This window comes from Boleophthalmus pectinirostris, unplaced genomic scaffold, assembly GCF_026225935.1.
Source record: "Boleophthalmus pectinirostris isolate CB_2022bp ecotype Guang Dong unplaced genomic scaffold, ASM2622593v1 HiC_scaffold_12, whole genome shotgun sequence".
In the NCBI taxonomy this organism is placed as follows: Eukaryota; Metazoa; Chordata; class Actinopteri; order Gobiiformes; family Gobiidae; genus Boleophthalmus; species Boleophthalmus pectinirostris.
This window is the reverse complement of record NW_026571018.1, coordinates 38735148-38754531: the sequence shown is the minus strand read 5'-3', so window position 1 is coordinate 38754531 and position 19384 is coordinate 38735148. Positions and strand designations below refer to the sequence as shown.

At 44.7% G+C, this 19384-nt stretch overlaps 2 protein-coding genes across 2 annotated transcripts in view; both read left to right on the top strand.

Moving 5' to 3' along the window:
- LOC129407530 (CD5 antigen-like) overlaps window positions 1-5012 on the top strand; it is a 303815-nt gene extending 298803 nt beyond the window's left edge. The window contains 3 exon segments of the mRNA XM_055148978.1: window positions 3385-3663; window positions 3731-4021; window positions 4258-5012. Coding sequence (XP_055004953.1) covers window positions 3385-3663; window positions 3731-4021; window positions 4258-4280 — 593 coding nt within the window. The 3' untranslated portion in view covers window positions 4281-5012.
- A 4927-nt stretch (window positions 5013-9939) lies between these two features.
- LOC110171533 (deleted in malignant brain tumors 1 protein-like) overlaps window positions 9940-19384 on the top strand; it is a 28372-nt gene continuing 18927 nt past the window's right edge. The window contains exons 1-6 of the mRNA XM_055148281.1: window positions 9940-9979; window positions 14776-15054; window positions 15122-15412; window positions 17035-17316; window positions 17357-17650; window positions 17803-17833. Coding sequence (XP_055004256.1) covers window positions 9940-9979; window positions 14776-15054; window positions 15122-15412; window positions 17035-17316; window positions 17357-17650; window positions 17803-17833 — 1217 coding nt within the window. The remainder of the gene's footprint in view (window positions 9980-14775; window positions 15055-15121; window positions 15413-17034; window positions 17317-17356; window positions 17651-17802; window positions 17834-19384) is intronic.

Genomic DNA, 19384 nt, shown 5'->3' with positions numbered 1-19384 from the left:
ATAAACTTACTTTAGTTTAAATTATTTATTGTTTTATCACACCCTCAACAAACAAACAAACTAAAAACAAACAAACAAACAAAAAGCTTTACCACAGTGTTTTTCAAAATAAAACCAAAAATAAGAAAACACAAAACCAACGATTTTCTTCATTATTTGTCTCCAAAAACCAAAATGAAAGAAAAAAAAAAAAACAGATAATGATTCGTTTTTTCAGTTTTTTCGATTTTGTGTTTAAATGAAAAATGGAAAAAAAAAAAAAAAACGAATAACGGACTGAACCAGGACTAAACCAGGACTAAACCAGGTCCAGGACCAGATTGGGACTGAGACCGGGCTCAGACCAGATCTGAGACCAGGATTGAGACTGGGGACCAGGACCAGGACTGAGACCAGGACCAGACCCGGACTGAGACCAGGATAAGACCAGAACTGAGACCAGGATTGAGACCAGGACCGAGACCGGGACTGAGACTGGGAATCAGACCAGAACTGAGACCAGGACTGAAACCGGGAACAGACTGGGACCAGACTGGGACTGAGATCAGGGCTAAGACCGGGACCAGACCAGGACTGAGACCAGGACTGAAAACGGTTTAGTCCTGATTTAGTCCTGGTTTAGTCCATATGTGGCACAAAAGTTCAGCATCACAATCACGGAAACGGGAAAACATAATCCGTTTTTTTTTTTTTTCCCCCCCTCATTTTTCATTTAAACACAAAATCGAAAACTGAAAAAAAGAATATATTTTTTTGTTTGTTTTTGTTTTCATTTTGGTTTTGGAGACAAATAATGAAGAAAATCATATTTTTTTTCATTTTCTTATTTTTGGTTTTATTTTGAAAAACAAATGAACAAACGACACAGATTTTCTTACCATAACTGAACTGCAAATGGACATTTTTTTATTTATTCATGTTTAATAATTAACGAAGGAAAGAACCTTCACAGCGTCACAGTCGAGCCTCCACCCGCCCAAACCTCACGCCTACGGGTTTGGGGAAAGTGTGGCTCTAGCACATGTCGACTTAAATCTGTGTATCATTCGTTCATTTGTTTTTAAATATAAAACCAAAAATAAGAAAATGAAAAAACAACAATTTTCTTCATTATTTGTCTCTAAAACCAAAATGAAAAAACACAGATAATGATTCATTTTTTCAGTTTTAAATTTTGTGTTTAAATGAAAAATGGAAAAAACTAGATAACGGACTGAACCAGGGCCAGACCGGGACTGAGACCAAGACTTAGACCGGGACCGGGACTGAGACCAGGAACAGACCAGATCTGAGACCAGGACTGAAACCTGGACTGAGACCGGGACCAGACCTGGACTAGATTGGGACTGAGACCAGGACTGAGACCGGGACCAGACTGGGATAAGACCAGAACTGAGACCTTGATTGAGACCAGGGACCAGGACTGAGACCGGGACTGAGACTGGGACCAGATTGGGACTAGACCAGGACCAGAGAAGGACTGAGACCGGGATCAGACCAGAACTGAGACCAGGATTGAGACCAGGACCAGGACTGAGACCGGGACTAGACTGGGATCAGACCGGGGCTGAGACCAGGACAGAAAACGGTTTATAGTCCTGGTTCAGTCCTGGTTCAGTCCTGGTTCAGTCCTGGTTCAGTCCGTATGTGGCGGCATCACAGTCAAGGAGGTCACTGAAACACGAAACGGCCATTATCTGTTTTTTTTTTTTTTTCATTTTTCATTTAAACACAAAATGTTTAATAATTAACAAAATAAAGAACCTCCACAGCGTCTCAGTCGAGCCTCCGCCAGCCCAAACCTCACGCCTACGGGTTTTGGGGAAAGTTGGCAGTTGACTCTGGCTCTGGGTGAACAAACTCTGAAGGATAAACTCAGATAAACTTTGATTTGTGATGCTGGATTTCATGTAAACAGACTGGATTATTTGCTTTTTGTCCGCGATGTGGAAATAATCGTCTTTCAGCAGTTTGGGGCTCAGGTAAGCAGCTCACACCGGCGCCTTTACACCACAAACGTTTATTTAGTCGTGTTTTATTCAGAATCAGGATCAGATCCATAAACCGGCGCTTTTATCTGCTTCGTTCAGTCGTGTCGCGTCCAGTTAAACTCCGGTCGCTGTCGGCGTTTGTTGAGGCGACTCAGGCTGCGGAACTGTTTTTTTGTTTTGTTTTATAGCTGCAGCCGGTTGGTCGGTGGTGACTGGAAGTTCGTCCAGATCTCAGTGGGCTTGTCTGACGTCTTCATGTAACTTTTGTGGTTGTAGTTTTAGGACGGACACTTCCGTGCTTTGTTTCGGCCGTTGCGTATTTTCTTTCTGTGTTTGTCGTGTGGTGGTGTCGTTGTGCTGGTGTGTCTTTATGCAGCACGTGGAGGAAACGAGGAGACGGAGAGAAGCCAGAGCAAACAGTCCCCCACAATCTCTGTTTATCTATTTCTCTTCTAGTGACCAGTGTGAGACAAAACCATAAACAGATTCAGTCCTGGTTCAGTCCTGGTTCTCGGACATGTTCCTCAGGGTGCTGCTCCTGTTCCTCTGGTGTTGGGGTGAGTTCTTCTTCTTCTTCACACTTTATTTTATGTAAAATTTGCCCTGTAAAAAACAACAACATTATCTTCTATTTTGAGGTGTTTTTATTTAAATGAACATAACGTTGTAAAACCTTCAGCATTTACATGTGTCCATCACTGAAAACTGTCGTTTTGTGCACAGCTCTGTGTCATGTGACCAACAGACGTCATTTTGTAACATGAACTCTGTGTGCAGGGGTCCTGTGTGAAGGGGTCCAGGCAGAAAACAACAGCACAGCAGGTAAGAACCACTCAGCAACACACTCGGGGGGCGGGGCTTCACTCTGTCTCTTGTCTGTTCAGACCTCAGGCTGGTGGGCGGGGCCAGTCGTTGTTCTGGGACTGTGGAGGTGAAGCTCAGAGGAGAGTGGAGACGAGTGTATGAACGCTCCTTTCGCTGGGACCAGGGGGACACAGCTGCTGTGTGCACAGACCTGGACTGTGGCTCTGCTGTTTCTGGAGAACACAGAACTAATCTCCCGCAGAGTCGTGTGTGGTGGGTCACAACTGACTGTGTGAAGAATTCTTCAGTGAGAGGATGTGTCTTTGATTCGTTCTTCTCCTCTGCCTGGGGTCTGGACGTGATGTGTTCAGGTAAAAAGTCTGATCTTACATTTCTCTCAGACGTTTTTTCTAGTTGTGTGTCGTCCAGAGTTTAGATCTCACACACACACACACGCACACGCACACACACACACACACACACACACGCACACGCACACACACACACACATGTCTCACAACACTAATATAAATATTTAACACACATTTATATCTGCACTACAGCGGTGATGTCACATGTGTGTCCACAGACTCGGTGCGGTTGGTCTCGGGGTCCGGTCTGTGTTCAGGATCAGTGCAGATCTGGGACGGGTTCTGGACCGGGGTCTGTGACGGGGACTTGGACCAGCGGGGGGCAGAGGTGCTGTGCAGGGAGCTGGGCTGTGGGGCTCCTTCTCTCCTCCAGGGGGCGCTCTCTCCTCTGGGGCAGATGTTCCACTGTGAGGGTCATGAGTCTGCTCTGATGGACTGTCCCCGCTCCAACTCAAGCACCTGCTCCTCTGGAGCCACTGTCAACCTCACCTGCTCAGGTAAAGGGGCGGGGCTTCACTGCTCAGGTAAAGGGGTGGGGCTTCACTCTGTCTCTTGTCTGTTCAGAGCCAATCAGGTTGGTGGGAGGAGTCAGTCGCTGTAATGGGACTCTGGAGGTGAGATACAGAGGGGAGTGGAGACGGGTGGAGTCCTCCGGACTCTGGGGCCACGAGGCGGCAACTGCTGTGTGCAGAGACCTGGACTGTGGCTCTGCTGTTCACAGAGAACAGAAAGATGATTTTCCACGGAGTCGTGTGTGGAGGATCAGATCTGACTGTGTGAAGAAATCTTCAGTGAGACGATGTGTCTCTGGTTCTTCTTCCTCCTCTGCCCGGGGTCTGGAGATGGAATGTTCAGGTAAAAGTCTGATCTTACATTTTTATGTCTCTCAGGTTTTTTTTTTCTAGTTGTCAGATATAAAATGAGTTTAGATCACACAAACACACGACTCGGGTGGAGTCGTGGTGATTCTTCTGTTGTAGCTCCTGCTAATCCTCCCAATGACCTACTGCTACGACCTTTAGACATGATTTAGTCCTGGTTTAGTCCTGGTTTCTGACCTGTTGTTGTGCTGTGTTCTGTTGTTGTTTCAGGTCAGGACCAGAGGCGGCGCTAGAGAGAGGCCCCGGCTCAGAGTGAAACGGTTCAGATCAGAATTGGTCCAGTTTCAGATACAGTCGTCCCTCGCTATAACACAGTTCACCTTTCATGGCCTTGCTGTTTCGCTGTTTCGCTGATTTGTTTTTGTGCAATTATGCGTATGTGCGTGCATTGTGCCCCCCCCCCATCTTGATTGGCTTTAGACCGTTGTCAATCAGTCTCAAATTTACATAAATGTTGGATCTGTATCAGTGTGATTCTGAAGTGTTGTATGTTTGTGAGTTTTCTCCCCGACAAATACCACAATGTCGACAAAACTTTCTGCACCGACAAAGACTCCCGCGCTCGCATCCAAAAGACAGAAGAAGATGTAACCATCACACAAAAAGCTGAACTTCTGGACACGCTGAAGGAAGTAGAAGTTACGCGGCTGTGGCAGAGTCCTGCACCGGGTCGTGTCCGGGCAAATAGTTGCTGAAACAGGCGGGTTTTAACATTCTGGAATTTAAAAAAGTCCGGCATCTCGATGTTTCTTCTGCTCAGTAAATAAAATCTGTGAAGTGTTGACAGTCGAGTCGCGTCTGTGAACTTGTCTTCGTATTGAAAAAAGTGTAACCGTTTCATTTTGTGATTGTAATTCTCGCAATTGTAACTTTTCATCTCGTATTCTGATAAATATTTCAGTTAGAATGTTTTTAATTTGTGTGTGATTCATCACGGGTCCGGGCGGGTGCAGGTTTGAAGTTGATATAATGCACGGGTGGTGCTAACTGGACTGTGCGGGTGCTGGGTGCTGGACTGCTGGTGGGTGCTGTGCTGGCGCGGGTGCTGGTCTGGGTGCTGGTCTGCGGGTGCTGCTGGCTGCGCGGGTGCTGGTCTGCGCGGGTGCTGGTCTGCGCGGGTGCTGGTCTGCGCGGGTGCTGGGCGGGTGCTGGCGGGTGCTGGTCTGCGGGTGCTGGTTGCTGGGCGGGTGCGGGCTGGTTGCGGGTGGGTGCGGGCAGGTGCAGGCGGGTGCGGATGGATGTGGGCAGATGCGGGTGGGTGTGGGTTTCCAAAAATGGACCGGTGCAGGACTCTGATCTGTTTTATAATAAACTGAACGATGATTGGACCCAGGACTTTTAACGTTGTCTCTATTGTTAATTAAATAAAAAATGTGTTTCCTTTAAAAATGTAAAATAAATATTCTGTAAAGGATAGAACCTGGCTCTCATTTGATGTGCTTCCCTGTGCACCTTACACTTACATTTGATTTCCTTAAACTAGATTTGAGGCGCGGTTGTTGCGACACTGTTTCTGTTAATATTCCAAACGGTCAACTCCTCGACTGCCACATGTGACGTCCAACACGCACGAATCACTGCGATATAAATACCTCACCTCAACTGGTCTGTGCTCAGCAAACTCCTCGGCTGACAGTGTTCTTCATGAGCTCCGTCTGTGCACATCGGTGTCCAGTGAGAAGGTGAGGCAGATGTGTTGGGTTATTGACGGGCATTTGATTAAATTTTCTTAATCGATCGTTCGGGAGAATTAACGATCGATTATCGATTAATCATTAACGTTTTTATATTAAAATGATCATCATTATTATTACTATCTGCACTAATCTGCATAAATAAATTCAACTTTACGACATGTAAACATAACGACTCTAGAGCCACATCAGCTGTTTGACATTATAATGTGTTTAATTCAGTTTTGTTCAAATCTCACAGAAACAAAACTTAAAACCACATCACTAATTTACATAAACTAAGCAAAGATAAAAAAAACAGCTCTTGTGTCGCTGATGTGGTTCAACTTGTGTTGGATTAAAAGACATGACTCAGGTGAATACAGGTCAGTGTGACCAGATTTGTGTTTGTCAAAACCAGGACAGCGTACGGGGAGGGGGGCGGGGCCTCGTCATCCACATTGAGCGACTCTCACCTGGAAAAACTTTTTCCCACTGGACACAGAAACATATGTGCTGCTTTATCCACTGTGCACATGGACTCACACTTGTCCCAACGCAACGGAAAGTGTGGAATTTCTTGTACAAATCATCGTTAAAGGTTGTATGGAGGATTTTGTTTTTTGTTTTTTTTTGTTTCAAGTTGTCAGTGATAGATTATAAAGGTGCAGCAGCCTTGTAATTATGATGACCAAAAAAAAGAGAATAAAAATTCATCAACTCTGGACGTGGTGGGGCTAAACATTTCCCAATAGATAATGACACTGCCTCGTTATCTGTGAGCTGACAGGCTGTCAATCAAACTCCCTACGTTTCTAGCGTAACTGACTTGCCTGCGCCGCCGGTACGTGGTTTACGTACGACTGTCACGCAGTCCACAGACGCAAGACGCACAGACGCTGTTTACTCCACCAACGCAACAGTTCTTAGCGGCTTTTTTTGACCTATATCTTCCTCGCAGTTCGCACAAAGTTTGTTGCGATGGCGACAAGAATCCAGGAGCAAATTAGCCGCAAAAGAAAGTCTGTTTTTGAGGTGAAAGAAGAAGACAAGGGGAAAAGCAGCGAAGCCAAACTAAGGTGATTCTTGAAGATTCATTCCAGCGATGGCGCGACTGAAGCAGACGAAGGGTCTAAAGACTGACGCACTGGTCCACAAATTACTCCTGGACAGGTAACTTCTGCTTATTATGAAAACGTACTTTATTTCCAAGAGCGAGACAAACGTTTTTCAGGACACGAAAGCGATATCCTATGTCTGAAAACGTAATTTTCAAGGCAAAGAAAGAGTCCGCTTGCTGCTGCGTGTTGTAGCTAGTTCATTCGCACTGAATCTCCGCGCACTCTTCTCTGCTCCCCTTTCCTGCTCCTCTCCCGCTGCCCGTTCCGCTCTTCTCCCTGCTCCTCACTTCTCCGGGCACGAAATCTCCGCTCCCCTCTCCTCTCTCCTCTCCTCGCTCCCTGCTCCGCTCTTCTCGTCCGCGAACGAAATGTCGCACACCCCTCCCTCCGCTCCTCACTTCTCCGTCTTGTCTAACCAACACTGTAGTTAGTTGTTTACAAGTCATGTGCAGCTCACCGCTGTAAACAAACCTGTTTCTGGCGTAAAGAGGAGCGGAGGAGGCGTTTCTACGTAGGAGCTGTAGGGGAGGGGGGTGGTTTCACGCATGCGCAACATTTGAAAAAGGACAAAACAGTCGCTGGATTTTCTCGTTCCTTGGAAAATCCTCTATACAACCTTTAAATCCACATTTGTGCTTCGGTTCGTTACAGACTGACCCACTGTTTGTGTCTCGCTCCTTCTGATGCAGAGACACATGTACACACCTGTTTGGTCCCTACGCTACGTACAGCAACCTACATTTGGTTTGTTGATTAAAAATGAACGTAATCGATGAAATTCTTAATGATCAATTATCGATTAATCGACTAATCATGCCCATCTCCAGTTGGGCTGTTTTCCTTGCAGGTGACGAGTTAGGTCTGTGGACTCGATCTGATTCCCCTGGAGTCTGTCTCGTCTGCACATTCAGTACAGAAGTTTCCCTGGACACGGATATTTCCTTCACTTGATTACTTCATAAAGACAATCATATATATGTCAACTTTCTTTTGCTGTTGTCTGTTATTTGGAATTGGTCACGGGCACCAGCAGAACTTAACACATTCATTTTCATTTAGCGGCTGAAATGTCTTCGTTTTTAATGTCATGTGTGCAGCGTACGCGAGCCCTTTGCCTTTGTCATTTCTGCTCTTGAATGCAGGAAAGCAGGACTGCACTCAACTACACGAGATCAAGGACTTCAGAACGGGACGCCCAGGCCCAGATCGCCCCTAAAGCGCGGCATGTTTGTCCAGTGTGAGCGCAGTCTAACCACGCCCAGGCACGGCACGACACAGACCCGCACTCTTTAGCGCGGGTCTGATTTGTGATGCTGGATTTCATGTAAACACCCTGGATTATTTGCTTTTTGTCCGAGATGTGGAGATGATCAGTCTGTAAGAGCTGGAGCAAAGGTAAGCAGCTCACTCTAGCACCTTCACACCACAACGGTTTATTTAGTCGTGTTTTATTCAGAATCAGGATCAGAGACATAAACCAGCGCTTTTATCTGCTTCATTCAGTCGTGATATAATTTAAGGTTAGAGCAAAATCTCCATACATCTGCACGGGCGACTGACCTTGCAGAAAAACACTGCAGAATCGTTTCATGAATTGGAACAGTCTCATTACGTTTGAACTGCCAAATATCAGGGATGGGCATGATGTTCACGTTCATTTTAATGGACAAACTGAATGTATGTAAGGAGATGAGGCTGTGTCTGACACAAACACTGGAGTCTCGTCCTCACAGCCCCACGTCTGGGCTCTGACTCCTCCTGATCCGGTTTTTTGAGTGTCCTGGTTTGGTCATGGTGCAGGTAAACGCAGTATCCCGGTTACTGCTACATAAAGTTGAGTCACATGTAGGGCTGTCGCGGTGAGGGAGTTTCTCCTGTGGTGCGGTATAGCGGCTCAACAGCGTGATATGTGGTGATATCACACCCCCCACGCCACATCCCCCGGAGTTATAATATTTCCAGCTGCTCTGAAAACTCTCTGATGATGCGTTTGTTGCAAATCTACATGTACCTTGGTTGTCGTGTGGACAGAGCGTGTGCAGCGGGAGAATTAACATTTGGCTTTGGAAAAAGTGCTGCTGCATCTCTCCAGCTCTCACTGTGGCAGCTCGGGTCAGAGTCCTGGACCGGCTCGGGTCCCCACGGACTTAAGAGAGAGAACCCCGAGCACAAGCATGCGGAGCAGGTGTCTGCAAAGCTCGATCGGGCAACGGCCACACTTAACTCAGTGCAGCGTGGAAGTCTCGAAAAATGGACCCATGCAGGACTCTGGGTCGGGTCATGTGGTCATGTGCGGTAACTGCGGTGGCCCAACATCCACCTCGTTGGGCCTCTTAGTACCGCGGTGATTCATTTTTGCGGTTATTGCGACAGCCCAAGTCACATGTGTCCAAAAGACAAACACTTTTCAGCCTTTTCATCACAACAGGAGCCAAAATAAATAAAGTGACCAACATAAATAAAGTGGGTTAAATGTTAAATAAAGAGCTGCTCTAAACCTGCACACATCTGTAGAGTTCCGAGTCTTAGTCCATTTTATCAAGTCAAGTCTCAAGTCCTAAAAATAATGACTCAAGTCTGACTCAAATCCAAGTCACGACTCAAGTCTCACCTCTGCACAGAACAGAATCATCATCATCTCAAAGCTGCATTAAACACATCATCATGTTAAATGGGCTGATGTGGCTCTACAGGCGTTATGGTTTATTTATGTAGTAATAATAATGATCATCATTTTAATATAAAAACATTTATGATTAATTAAAAATCAATCATTAATTCTCCCAATGATCGATTAAGAAAATGTAATCGAATGTCCATCCTGACCAAATATAACCGGGCGAACTGGAATAATTACAGTTGCTACAGCAGGGACATTTTAAAATAATAAATAAAATAGTCTTAATTTCTGGGTGTCAGATTCTACAGGACAATATCACACAGATGGAGGCAGATCAAATTTAAATTGTTAAGATGCAAAATGATGTTGTGACACAGTGAGTGAACTCGCCTGAGGAGCTTTGAGATCCGTGCAGGTTTCAGGATGTTTTCTTCTGATTCAGTCCCGGTTCGTCCTGATCCAGACCTGGTTCTCGGACATGTTCCTCAGGGTGCTGCTCCTGTCCCTCTGGTGTTGGGGTGAGTTCTGACTCTTCTTCTTCACAGACTTTGACATAAAATGATGACGATGGTTTCATTTACAGAGTGATCTCTTCTGTCAGTCTTAAGACAATTATTCATATAATTAAACTAAAATAAAACTCAAATCTGACCTGGATCATGGTTCTCGTCCCAGTGCTGGCATTGCGTCAGGCCTAGGCCCACCCAAATCCCCCTAAAAACTTTTAAAAAAATACTAAGACACTCAGTGATTTAAGAATGTGTGAAATTAGCATCTTTTGAACATCAGCTTTATGAAACACTTTCCCTAAACCAAACAGTGCAGGGTTATGTTTCCAACTCGTCTGCTTCACTCATGGTCTGAACACACCGACCGAAAATGACTCACTAGTCCCAAAGAACACCTTCCCATAAAGCACTGCAGCCAAGTTTATAGGTCGATACAGTATTTAAATTTTGTCAAGTATCAGAAAATAATCACATCATCGGTGCTAAAATAATCGAAATATGTATTTATATGTAGTTTTAGTTTCTAATGTGACAAAATGAAGAAAACATACATTTATTTGAATTTGAACCTTCCTCTTTTCATGTTTCTGTTTAGGGAAATAAACAAAAGTGTTTTTATATGAAAACAGGATGAAATCTGATGAAGTGTGTGTGAAGCACAGAGGCTGCTCCACACTCTCTTCCTGTCCCTGTGCTTTAAGACTCACAACAGCGGCCATTTTGTGCACCGCTCTGTGTCATGTGACCAACATACACTATTTTGTGACATGAACTCTGTGTGCTGGGGTCCAGTGTGCAGGGGTCCAGGCAGAAAACAACAGGTCAGCAGGTAAGAACCAGCACCATCATTTTGTCGTTTCTTTGGCATGTTGTCTGTTCGATTGTTTATTTTTCCATTACAACATCTGAAAATCAGTGTGTTCATTACAACAATGAAATAATGTGCAGTGTTCAGTGTGTAAATATACGTGAACTGAAACCCAATGTTTCCAATTTCACAGAAGTTTAGCCTCAAACAGAGACTGATGATCTTACTGATGATATTACACACACACACACACACACACACACACACACACACACACACACACACACACACACACACACACACACACACACACACACACACACCAGTAGCTCCATTTCGTTGGTTGTTTTCTAACAATTTGACAATAGTCAAATGTGTAATGTTCAGTGTAGAAGTCAGGGACATCTAGAAAAGGACCAGACTCAGTCTTTTTTTATACCAGAAAAATGTATCAACTTCTCTCAAAATTGTCTTTGTAAAATAACTTATGATGAGATGTTGCATGAAGAGTCAGGATATGTGTTTGGTTAGTGTGTGTGTTGGTTGTGTGTTGGTTCGTTAGTGTGTGATTTGTGTGTGTTTGTGTGTGTAACATGGTTACCATAGTTTTATCTTGCACCCTGACCCTGAGTTTTAATATTATTCTCTTTTAATGTGATTTACTTCATATTGTGCAGCAGGACATAAGTCAACTCTTTTACAATATTTCTATGAAAAAATGTTTCGATGAAAAAAATCCTGCTTAATCCCATATGTAATGGTAAAGCCTGAAAGTTCTGCTTTCTGCCGATTTGAGGCACAGTGAAGAACTTTGGTCATAGCAGCTTTTTCCCTCTAAATACAAAGGTCGTCTTGGGCTTAAATTGAAGCTTATGAACTTGGGAGGTTTTTCATGTACATTTGAGGCAGTGATATATGCAATAAAATGCTTAAAAATTATCACTTTTGATGACAATTTGTCAGGCAGACAGACATTTGTTTGTCTTTTAGGACATGTTGAAGGTGATATTTGACAGTAGAAAGGCAACAAGCCCCAGAATATTTTTCTGATAGTTTCCCTCATGTGTCAGGATACACCATGTCAAATTTCAGGGTTATTTGACCATGTATGCAGTTACAGTACCTTAATATTTACAGTTACATAATTTCGCAAATAGCTTTTCTTAAAAAGTGTGTTTTTTGGGCCCTGAGACCAAACGGGGCCGAGTTGGGGTTGGTCCTTATCGACTTACGATGACCCAAGAAATAAGATAACAGGAAATAATAGTGAAAAAGCGGTAGTAAAAAACATCCTGAGGAGTGAACCTGGCTCCCGACCTATTATGTCTGTGTTCGCTCAGGTAAAGGGGCGGGGCCTCACTGCTCAGGTAAAGGGGCGGGGCTTCACTCTGTCTTTTGTCTGTTCAGAGCTCAGGCTGGTGGGAGGAGCCAGTCGCTGTGCTGGGACTGTGGAGGTGAAACATGAAGGAGAGTGGAGACGGATGGATGAGCGCTCATTACTCTGGGGCCTGGAGCACACAGCTGTTGTGTGTAGAGACCTGGACTGTGGCTTTGGAAATATCCAGATTTCATTTTTTAGAGAGTCCTGTGTGGGTGGTCTCAGCTGACTGTGTGGCGAAGTCTTCAGTGAGAGAATGTGTCGATGGTTCCTCCTTCTCCTCTGCCTGGGGTGTGGACGTATTTTGTTCAGGTAAAAGTCTGATTTTACATTTTTATGTCTCTCAAATGTTTTTTCTAGTTGCTCCAGAGGAGTGTCAGGTGTAAAATGTGACGTCCAACCAGAGTTAAGGTCACACACACAGAGACAGTAGGTCTTGTGTTGAACTTGTGAAGTTGTGGTTTTTCGTTTTATTGAAATTAAAATCAAAACATTAGACACACACCCACGTCTCACAACAGTAAAATTAATATTTACCACAGATACAGATATGGACAAAATTGTTGGTTCCCTCTGGTAAGGAAAGAAAAATCAACAATGGTCACTGAAACTGAGAAAAGCAATAATGAATAAAAAAAAAATCCTGACAAATAACCAATGAAAATCAAACACTGTTTTTGAATTGTTGTTCAACAGAATTATAAAAAAAAAAAAATAAAATAATGAAACTGGCCTGGACAAAAATGATGGTTCCCTTAACTTAATATTTTGTTACACAACCTTTTGAGACAAACTGCAATCAATGATTTCTGTCACTGTCAGTGAGACTTCTGCACTGATCAACTGGTATTTTGACCCATTTCTCGTGAGCAAACTGTTCTTGTTGCCTCAGGTTTGAAGGTTCCTTCTCCAGACGCATGTTTCAGCTCCTTTCACAGATGTTCAAGAGAACTGAGATCTGGACTCACAGAAGAACACTCCAGAACAGAACGCTCCAGAACAGAAGAACGCTAGAAGAACAGAAGAACGCTCCAGAACAGAAGAACGCTAGAAGAACGCTCCAGAACAGAAGAACGCTCCAGAACAGAAGAACGCTCCAGAACAGAAGAACGCTCCAGAACAGAAGAACGCTCCAGAACAGAAGAACGCTAGAAGAACGCTCCAGAACAGAAGAACGCTCCAGAACAGAAGAACGCTCCGGAACAGAAGAACGCTCCGGAACAGAAGAACGCTCCAGAACAGAAGAACGAACGCTCCAGAACAGAAAGAACGCTCCAGAACAGAAGAACGCTCCGCTCCAGAACAGAAGAACGCTCCAGAACAGAAGAACGCTCCAGAACAGAAGAACGCTCCAGAACAGAAGAACGCTCCGGAACAGAAGAACGCTAAGAACAGAAGAACGCTCCGGAACAGAAGAACGCTCCGGAACAGAAGAACGCTCCGGAACAGAAGAACGCTCCGGAACAGAAGAACGCTCCGGAACAGAAGAACGCTCCGGAACAGAAGAACGCTCCGGAACAGAAGAACGCTCCGGAACAGAAGAACGCTCTAGAACAGAAGAACGCTCTAGAACAGTCCAATGTTCTGTTCTCATTTTTGTGTGTTTTTATCTGTGTGTTTTGGGTCATTTTCCTGTTGAAGACCCATGACCTACAACTGGGACCAAACTTTCTGACACGAGGCGACACATTTTGTTCCATAACACTTTGATAGTTTTGAGATTCTGTTGTATTTTGCACAGATTCAAGACGCCCTGAGCCTGTTGCAGTCATTTCTGCGTCTGTGAACATTCTCCCAGAAGCTTTGTGGTTTGTCCATCTGCATCTTGACAAATTCCAGTCTCACTTTTTGATGATTTTCTCTCAGCAGTGGTGTCCTCACATGAAGTCCATTTTGGCTCAAACACTGATGGACGGTGTGATCTGACACTGATGTACCTCGCCCTTCAACTTCACATTTCATTTGTTTGGAGGTTGTTCTGGGCTCTTTGGTTTCATTCATATGATCAATTTCTTCAATTTGTCATCAATTTTCCTTTTGCAGTCGCGTCCAGGGAGGTTGGCTTCAGTCCTCTGGACCTTAAACTTCTGAAGAACATGTGTAACTGTAACTATCACAGGAACATCATGCTGCTTGGAGATGGTCTTATTGTCTTTATCTTTAACCTGTTTGTCTGTCATTTTCTTTCTAGTCTCCTAACACAGTTCTCTTCTTCTCTGTCTCTGGTCCATGTTCAGTGTTGTGTCCATCATGTCTCCAAACAGCACAATGACACATGTCGCCCTTTAAACAGACAGACAGACTGAGGACAAGTTTGAAGAACCTGTGATGCAGATTAGAGACACACTGAAGTTTAACATGTCCCTGTTGTCCAAGGATTTACAATCTTTTCTAGAGGAACCATCATTTTTGTCCAGGCCAGTTTCATTAGTTTGTTTTTGTAAATTATTCTTTGAACAACAATTCAAAAACAGTGTCTGATTTTCATTGGTTATTTGTCAGGAAATTTTTATTTATTATTTTTCAGTTTCAAGTTATTTCAGTGACCATTGTTAATTTTTATTTCCGTACCAGAGGGAACCAACTATTTTCTCCATGATGTCACATGTGTGTCCACAGACTCGGTGCAGTTGGTCTCGGGGTCCGGTCTGTGTTCAGGATCAGTGCAGATCTGGGACAGGTCCTGGACCGGGGTCTGTGACGGGGACTTGGACCAGCGGGGGGCAGAGGTGCTGTGCAGGGAGCTGGGCTGTGGGGCTCCTTCTCTCCTCCAGGGGGCGCTCTCTCCTCTGGGGCAGACGTTCCACTGTGAGGGTCATGAGTCTGCTCTGATGGACTGTCCCCGCTCCAACTCAAGGACCTGCTCCTCTGGAGCCACTGTCCACCTCATCTGCTCAGGTAAAGGGGCGGGGCTTCACTGCTCAGGTAAAGGAGCAGGGCCTCACTCTGTCTCTTGTTTGTTCAGAGCCGATCAGGTTGGTGGGAGGAGCCAGTCGCTGTTCTGGGACTGTGGAGGTCAAACACAGAGGAGAGTGGAGACGGATGTATGTTCCCTCTACTCGTTGGGACCAGGAGGACACAGCTGCTGTGTGCAGAGACCTGGACTGTGGCTCTGCTGTTTATGGAGAACAGAGAGGTGGATTTCCATGGACTGGTGTGTGGGAGGTATCAACTGACTGTGTGAGGAAGTCTTCAGTGAGAGAATGTTCCACTGGTTCATCCTCCACTTCCTTTGGTCTGGAGGTGAAGTGTTCAGGTAAAAATCTGATCTTACACTTTTATGTCTCTCTGTTTTGTTTTTGTTTTTTTCTAGTTGCTCCAGAGAAGTGTCAGGTGTAAAATGTGTGATGTCCAGTCAGAGTTTAGATCACACACACACCGCTCACAACAGTAATATAAATACACGGAGGAAAATAAGTATTTGAACACTCTGCTATTTTTGCAAGTTCTCCCACTTAGAAATCATGGAGGGTCTGAAATTTTCATCGTAGGTGCATGTCCACTGTGAGAGACATAATCTGAAAAGAAAAATCCAGAAATCCCAGTGTATGACTTTTTAACTATTTATTTGTATGATACAGCTGCAAATAAATATTTGAACACATGTCTATCAGCTAGAACTCTGACCCTCAAAAACCTGTTAGTCGCCTTTAAAAAGTCCACCTCCACTCCATTTATTCTCCTAAATCAGATGCTCCTGTTTGAGGTCGTTCGCTGCATAAAGACGCCTGTCCACCTCATACAATCAGTAAAACTCCAACTACTAACATGACCAAGACCAAAGAGCTGTCCGCAGACACCAGAGACTAAACTGTCCTCCTCCACCAGGCTGGAAAGGGCTACGAGGAAATTGCCAAGCAGCTTGGTGAAAAAAAGGTCCACTGTTGGACCAATCATTAGAACATGGAAGAAGCTAAACGTGACTGTCAATCTCCCTCGGACTGGGGCTCCACAAAAGATCTCACCCCGTGGGGTCTCAACGATCCTAAGAAAGGTGAGGAATCAGCCCAGAACCACACGGGAGTCTGAAGTTTGCCAATGACCATTTGGATGATCCAGAGGAGTCATGGGAGAAAGTCATGTGGTCAGATGAGATCAAAATAGAACTTTTTGGTCATAATTCCACTTACCGTGTTTGGAGGAAGAAGAATGATGAGGACCATCCCAAGAACACCGTCCCCCCTGTGAAGCACGGAGGTGGTCACATCAGGCTTTGGAGGTGTTTTTCTGCACTTGGGACAGAGCAACTGCACTTTAAAGAGAGGACGACCGGGGTCATGGATTGTGAGATTTTAGGGAACAACCTCCTTCCCTCAGTTAGAGCACCGAAGATGGGTCGAGGCTGGGTCTTCCAACATGACAATGACCCGAAGCACACGGCCAGGAGAACCAAGGAGTGGCTCTGTAAGAAGCACATCAAGTTCTGGCATGGCCTGGTCAGTCTCCAGACCTAAACCCTATAGAAAATCTTTGGAGGGAGCTCAAACTCCATGTTTCTCAGCGACAGCCGAGAAAAATGATCTAGAGAAGATCTGTGTGGAGGAGTGGGCCAAAATCTCTCCTGCAGTGTGTGAAAAACTACAGGAAATATACCAAATATTAACATTGATTTTCTCATGTGTTCAAATATTTATTTGCAGCTGTATCATACAAATAAATAGTTAAAAAGTCATACACTGTGATTTCTGGAATTTTCGTTTCAGATTATGTCTCTCACAGTGGACATGCACCTACGATGAAAATTTCAGACCCTCCATGATTTCTAAGTGCGAGAACTTGCAAAAATAGCAGAGTGTTCAAATACTTATTTTCCTCGCTGTATTTAGCACACACATATATATCTGCACTACAGCGGTGATGTCACATGTGTGTCCACAGACTCGGTGCGGTTGGTCTCGGGGTCCGGTCTGTGTTCAGGATCAGTGCAGATCTGGGACGGGTCCTGGACCGGGGTCTGTGACGGGGACTTGGACCAGCGGGGGGCAGAGGTGCTGTGCAGGGAGCTGGGGCTGTGGGGCTCCTTCTCTCTCCTCCAGGGGGCGCTCTCTCCTCTGGGGCAGATGTTCCACTGTGAGGGTCATGAGTCTGCTCTGATGGACTGTCCCCGCTCCAACTCAAGCACCTGCTCCTCTGGAGCCACTGTCAACCTCACCTGCTCAGGTAAAGGGGCGGGACTTCACTCTGTATCTTGTCTGTTCAGAGCCAATCAGGTTGGTGGGAGGAGCCAATCGCTGTTCTGGAACTGTGGAGGTGAAACTCGGAGGAGAGTGGAGACGAGTGTCTCAACTCTATAGACTCTGGGACCAGGAGGACACAACTGTTGTGTGCAGAGACCTGAACTGTGGCTCTGCTGTGCGTGGAGAAAGCAGAGATGATTTTCCCCAGAGTCCTGTGTGGGAGATCACATCTGACTGTGTGAGGAAGTCTTCAGTGAGAAGATGTGTCATCGGTTCCTCCTCCTCCTCTTCCTTGGGTGTGGACGTGAAGTGTTCAGGTAAAAGTCTGATCTTACATTTTTATGTCTCTCGGATGTTTTTTCTAGTTGCTCCAGAGGAGTGTCAGGTTTAGACCTGGTTTAGACCTGGTTTAGAACTGGTTTAGTCCTGGTTTTCTGACTTGTTGTTGTGCTGTGTCCTGCTGTTTCAGAGGCGGTGTCAGGGAGAGGCTCCAACAGAGAGTGAGACCGGTTCATATCTGAGTTGGTCCAGTTTCTTCTTCTTCATCATCATCATCTTTTATTGTCATTAACTGTTGGAAGTGAAACAATCTTGTGTGGATGTTTGTAATAATTTGTTTATATTCAGTAAATTCTATGAAAACATAAATAAATGTTTTAAAATGAATTAATCCTTTTTTCACACTGAGCTCGTCCCGGCCGGTCGTGTATCGTGGGCACAGAGAATCAGCCAATCAGAATGAGCCTGTCAGTCATGTGCTGCTGTGACGAAGCACGGCCAATCAGAACGCAGAGATTAGTGCTCGTTCATATAATCATTTTACTCCAGACCCGAGTTCAAACCCTGTCTGGACCAGAAGACGCAAGATTCAGTAGTGAACAAAAACTAAGATTTGATCAAATGTTTAAGTTCACTGTCACTGATTGTACATTTAAAAAGGACAGATTAAGTCTGAAGTTAAAGTATCGAGCTGCATTATGTAGAAAGTCCCGTCCAGCTGATGGTTCTGTCATAAAACAGTTTAGAGTTGATCATTATGTTGGTTACAGATCGTGTCTTGTTTGAGATCTAAAAAGGTTCATACTGCACAGTGCAGCTCACAAATGGTTTTTGCAGCACCTCAGCCAAATAAACCTGGAGTGTCCAAGAGATAAAAAGAAAAACTACAGAGGGTCTGGTTTTCAGAAGAACAACAACGATCGCCTCAAACTCTGAAATTATCACATGACTAAAGTTACGGTTTTACTGAAACGAATCACCGTATCACTGTATCAGAAACGGTGGCTGGTGTCACGAAGTCAAGTGGGCAGTAAAAACAAGGAGGTGGAGCACCATGTCTGAAGTTACAGCAGTCGATTGAAGAATGGCAAGTGTAAAAAGTATTTTCATGGACCGATGATGAGGTTTAGATGTTACTGAAAGTAACACTTGATTTTAAGACGAGCGCAGCTGCTCAGAGTGTGAAAGGCACTAGTCACAGTGACGTGGTCCAATAAGAACGGCAACTAGAGCTCCTACGTCAGAGTATCAATGTTTTCAGGCGTCCACACAGTGCTGGATCAGATCCGTACTAGGCTCCGTTCACACTAGTACGTATGCAGTGAACAGAGAGAAAATAGTGCCAAGCCATTATGAGGTCTGAGGTTTTATGACAATTGTATCACTCTTTTGAACACATGTTGTTTTGAGAAGAAAAACACTTTATTTTCGTGACCTCAGTCAACTTGCCAGACTACTTTTGTCAGCACCAAAACAGGACAGGATCTGGGCTCAGCGGACGCTGTCGGGGGTAAGTCAGTGTGGATGCACCACACTGCTGACGGGGATGACGTACAGATTCATGTCAAAAAACTCAAACTATCCCTTTAAGGTCAGAGCAAAACCATTGTACATCTGCACAGGCGACTGATGGTGCGGAAAAACACTGCGGAATCAGTTTCATTAATTGGAACAGTTTCATTACATTTGACTGGGTGAAATTGCCAAATATAACCAGACTATTGAAACTTGAATAATTATAGTTGCTACAGCAGGTACATTTTAAAATGATA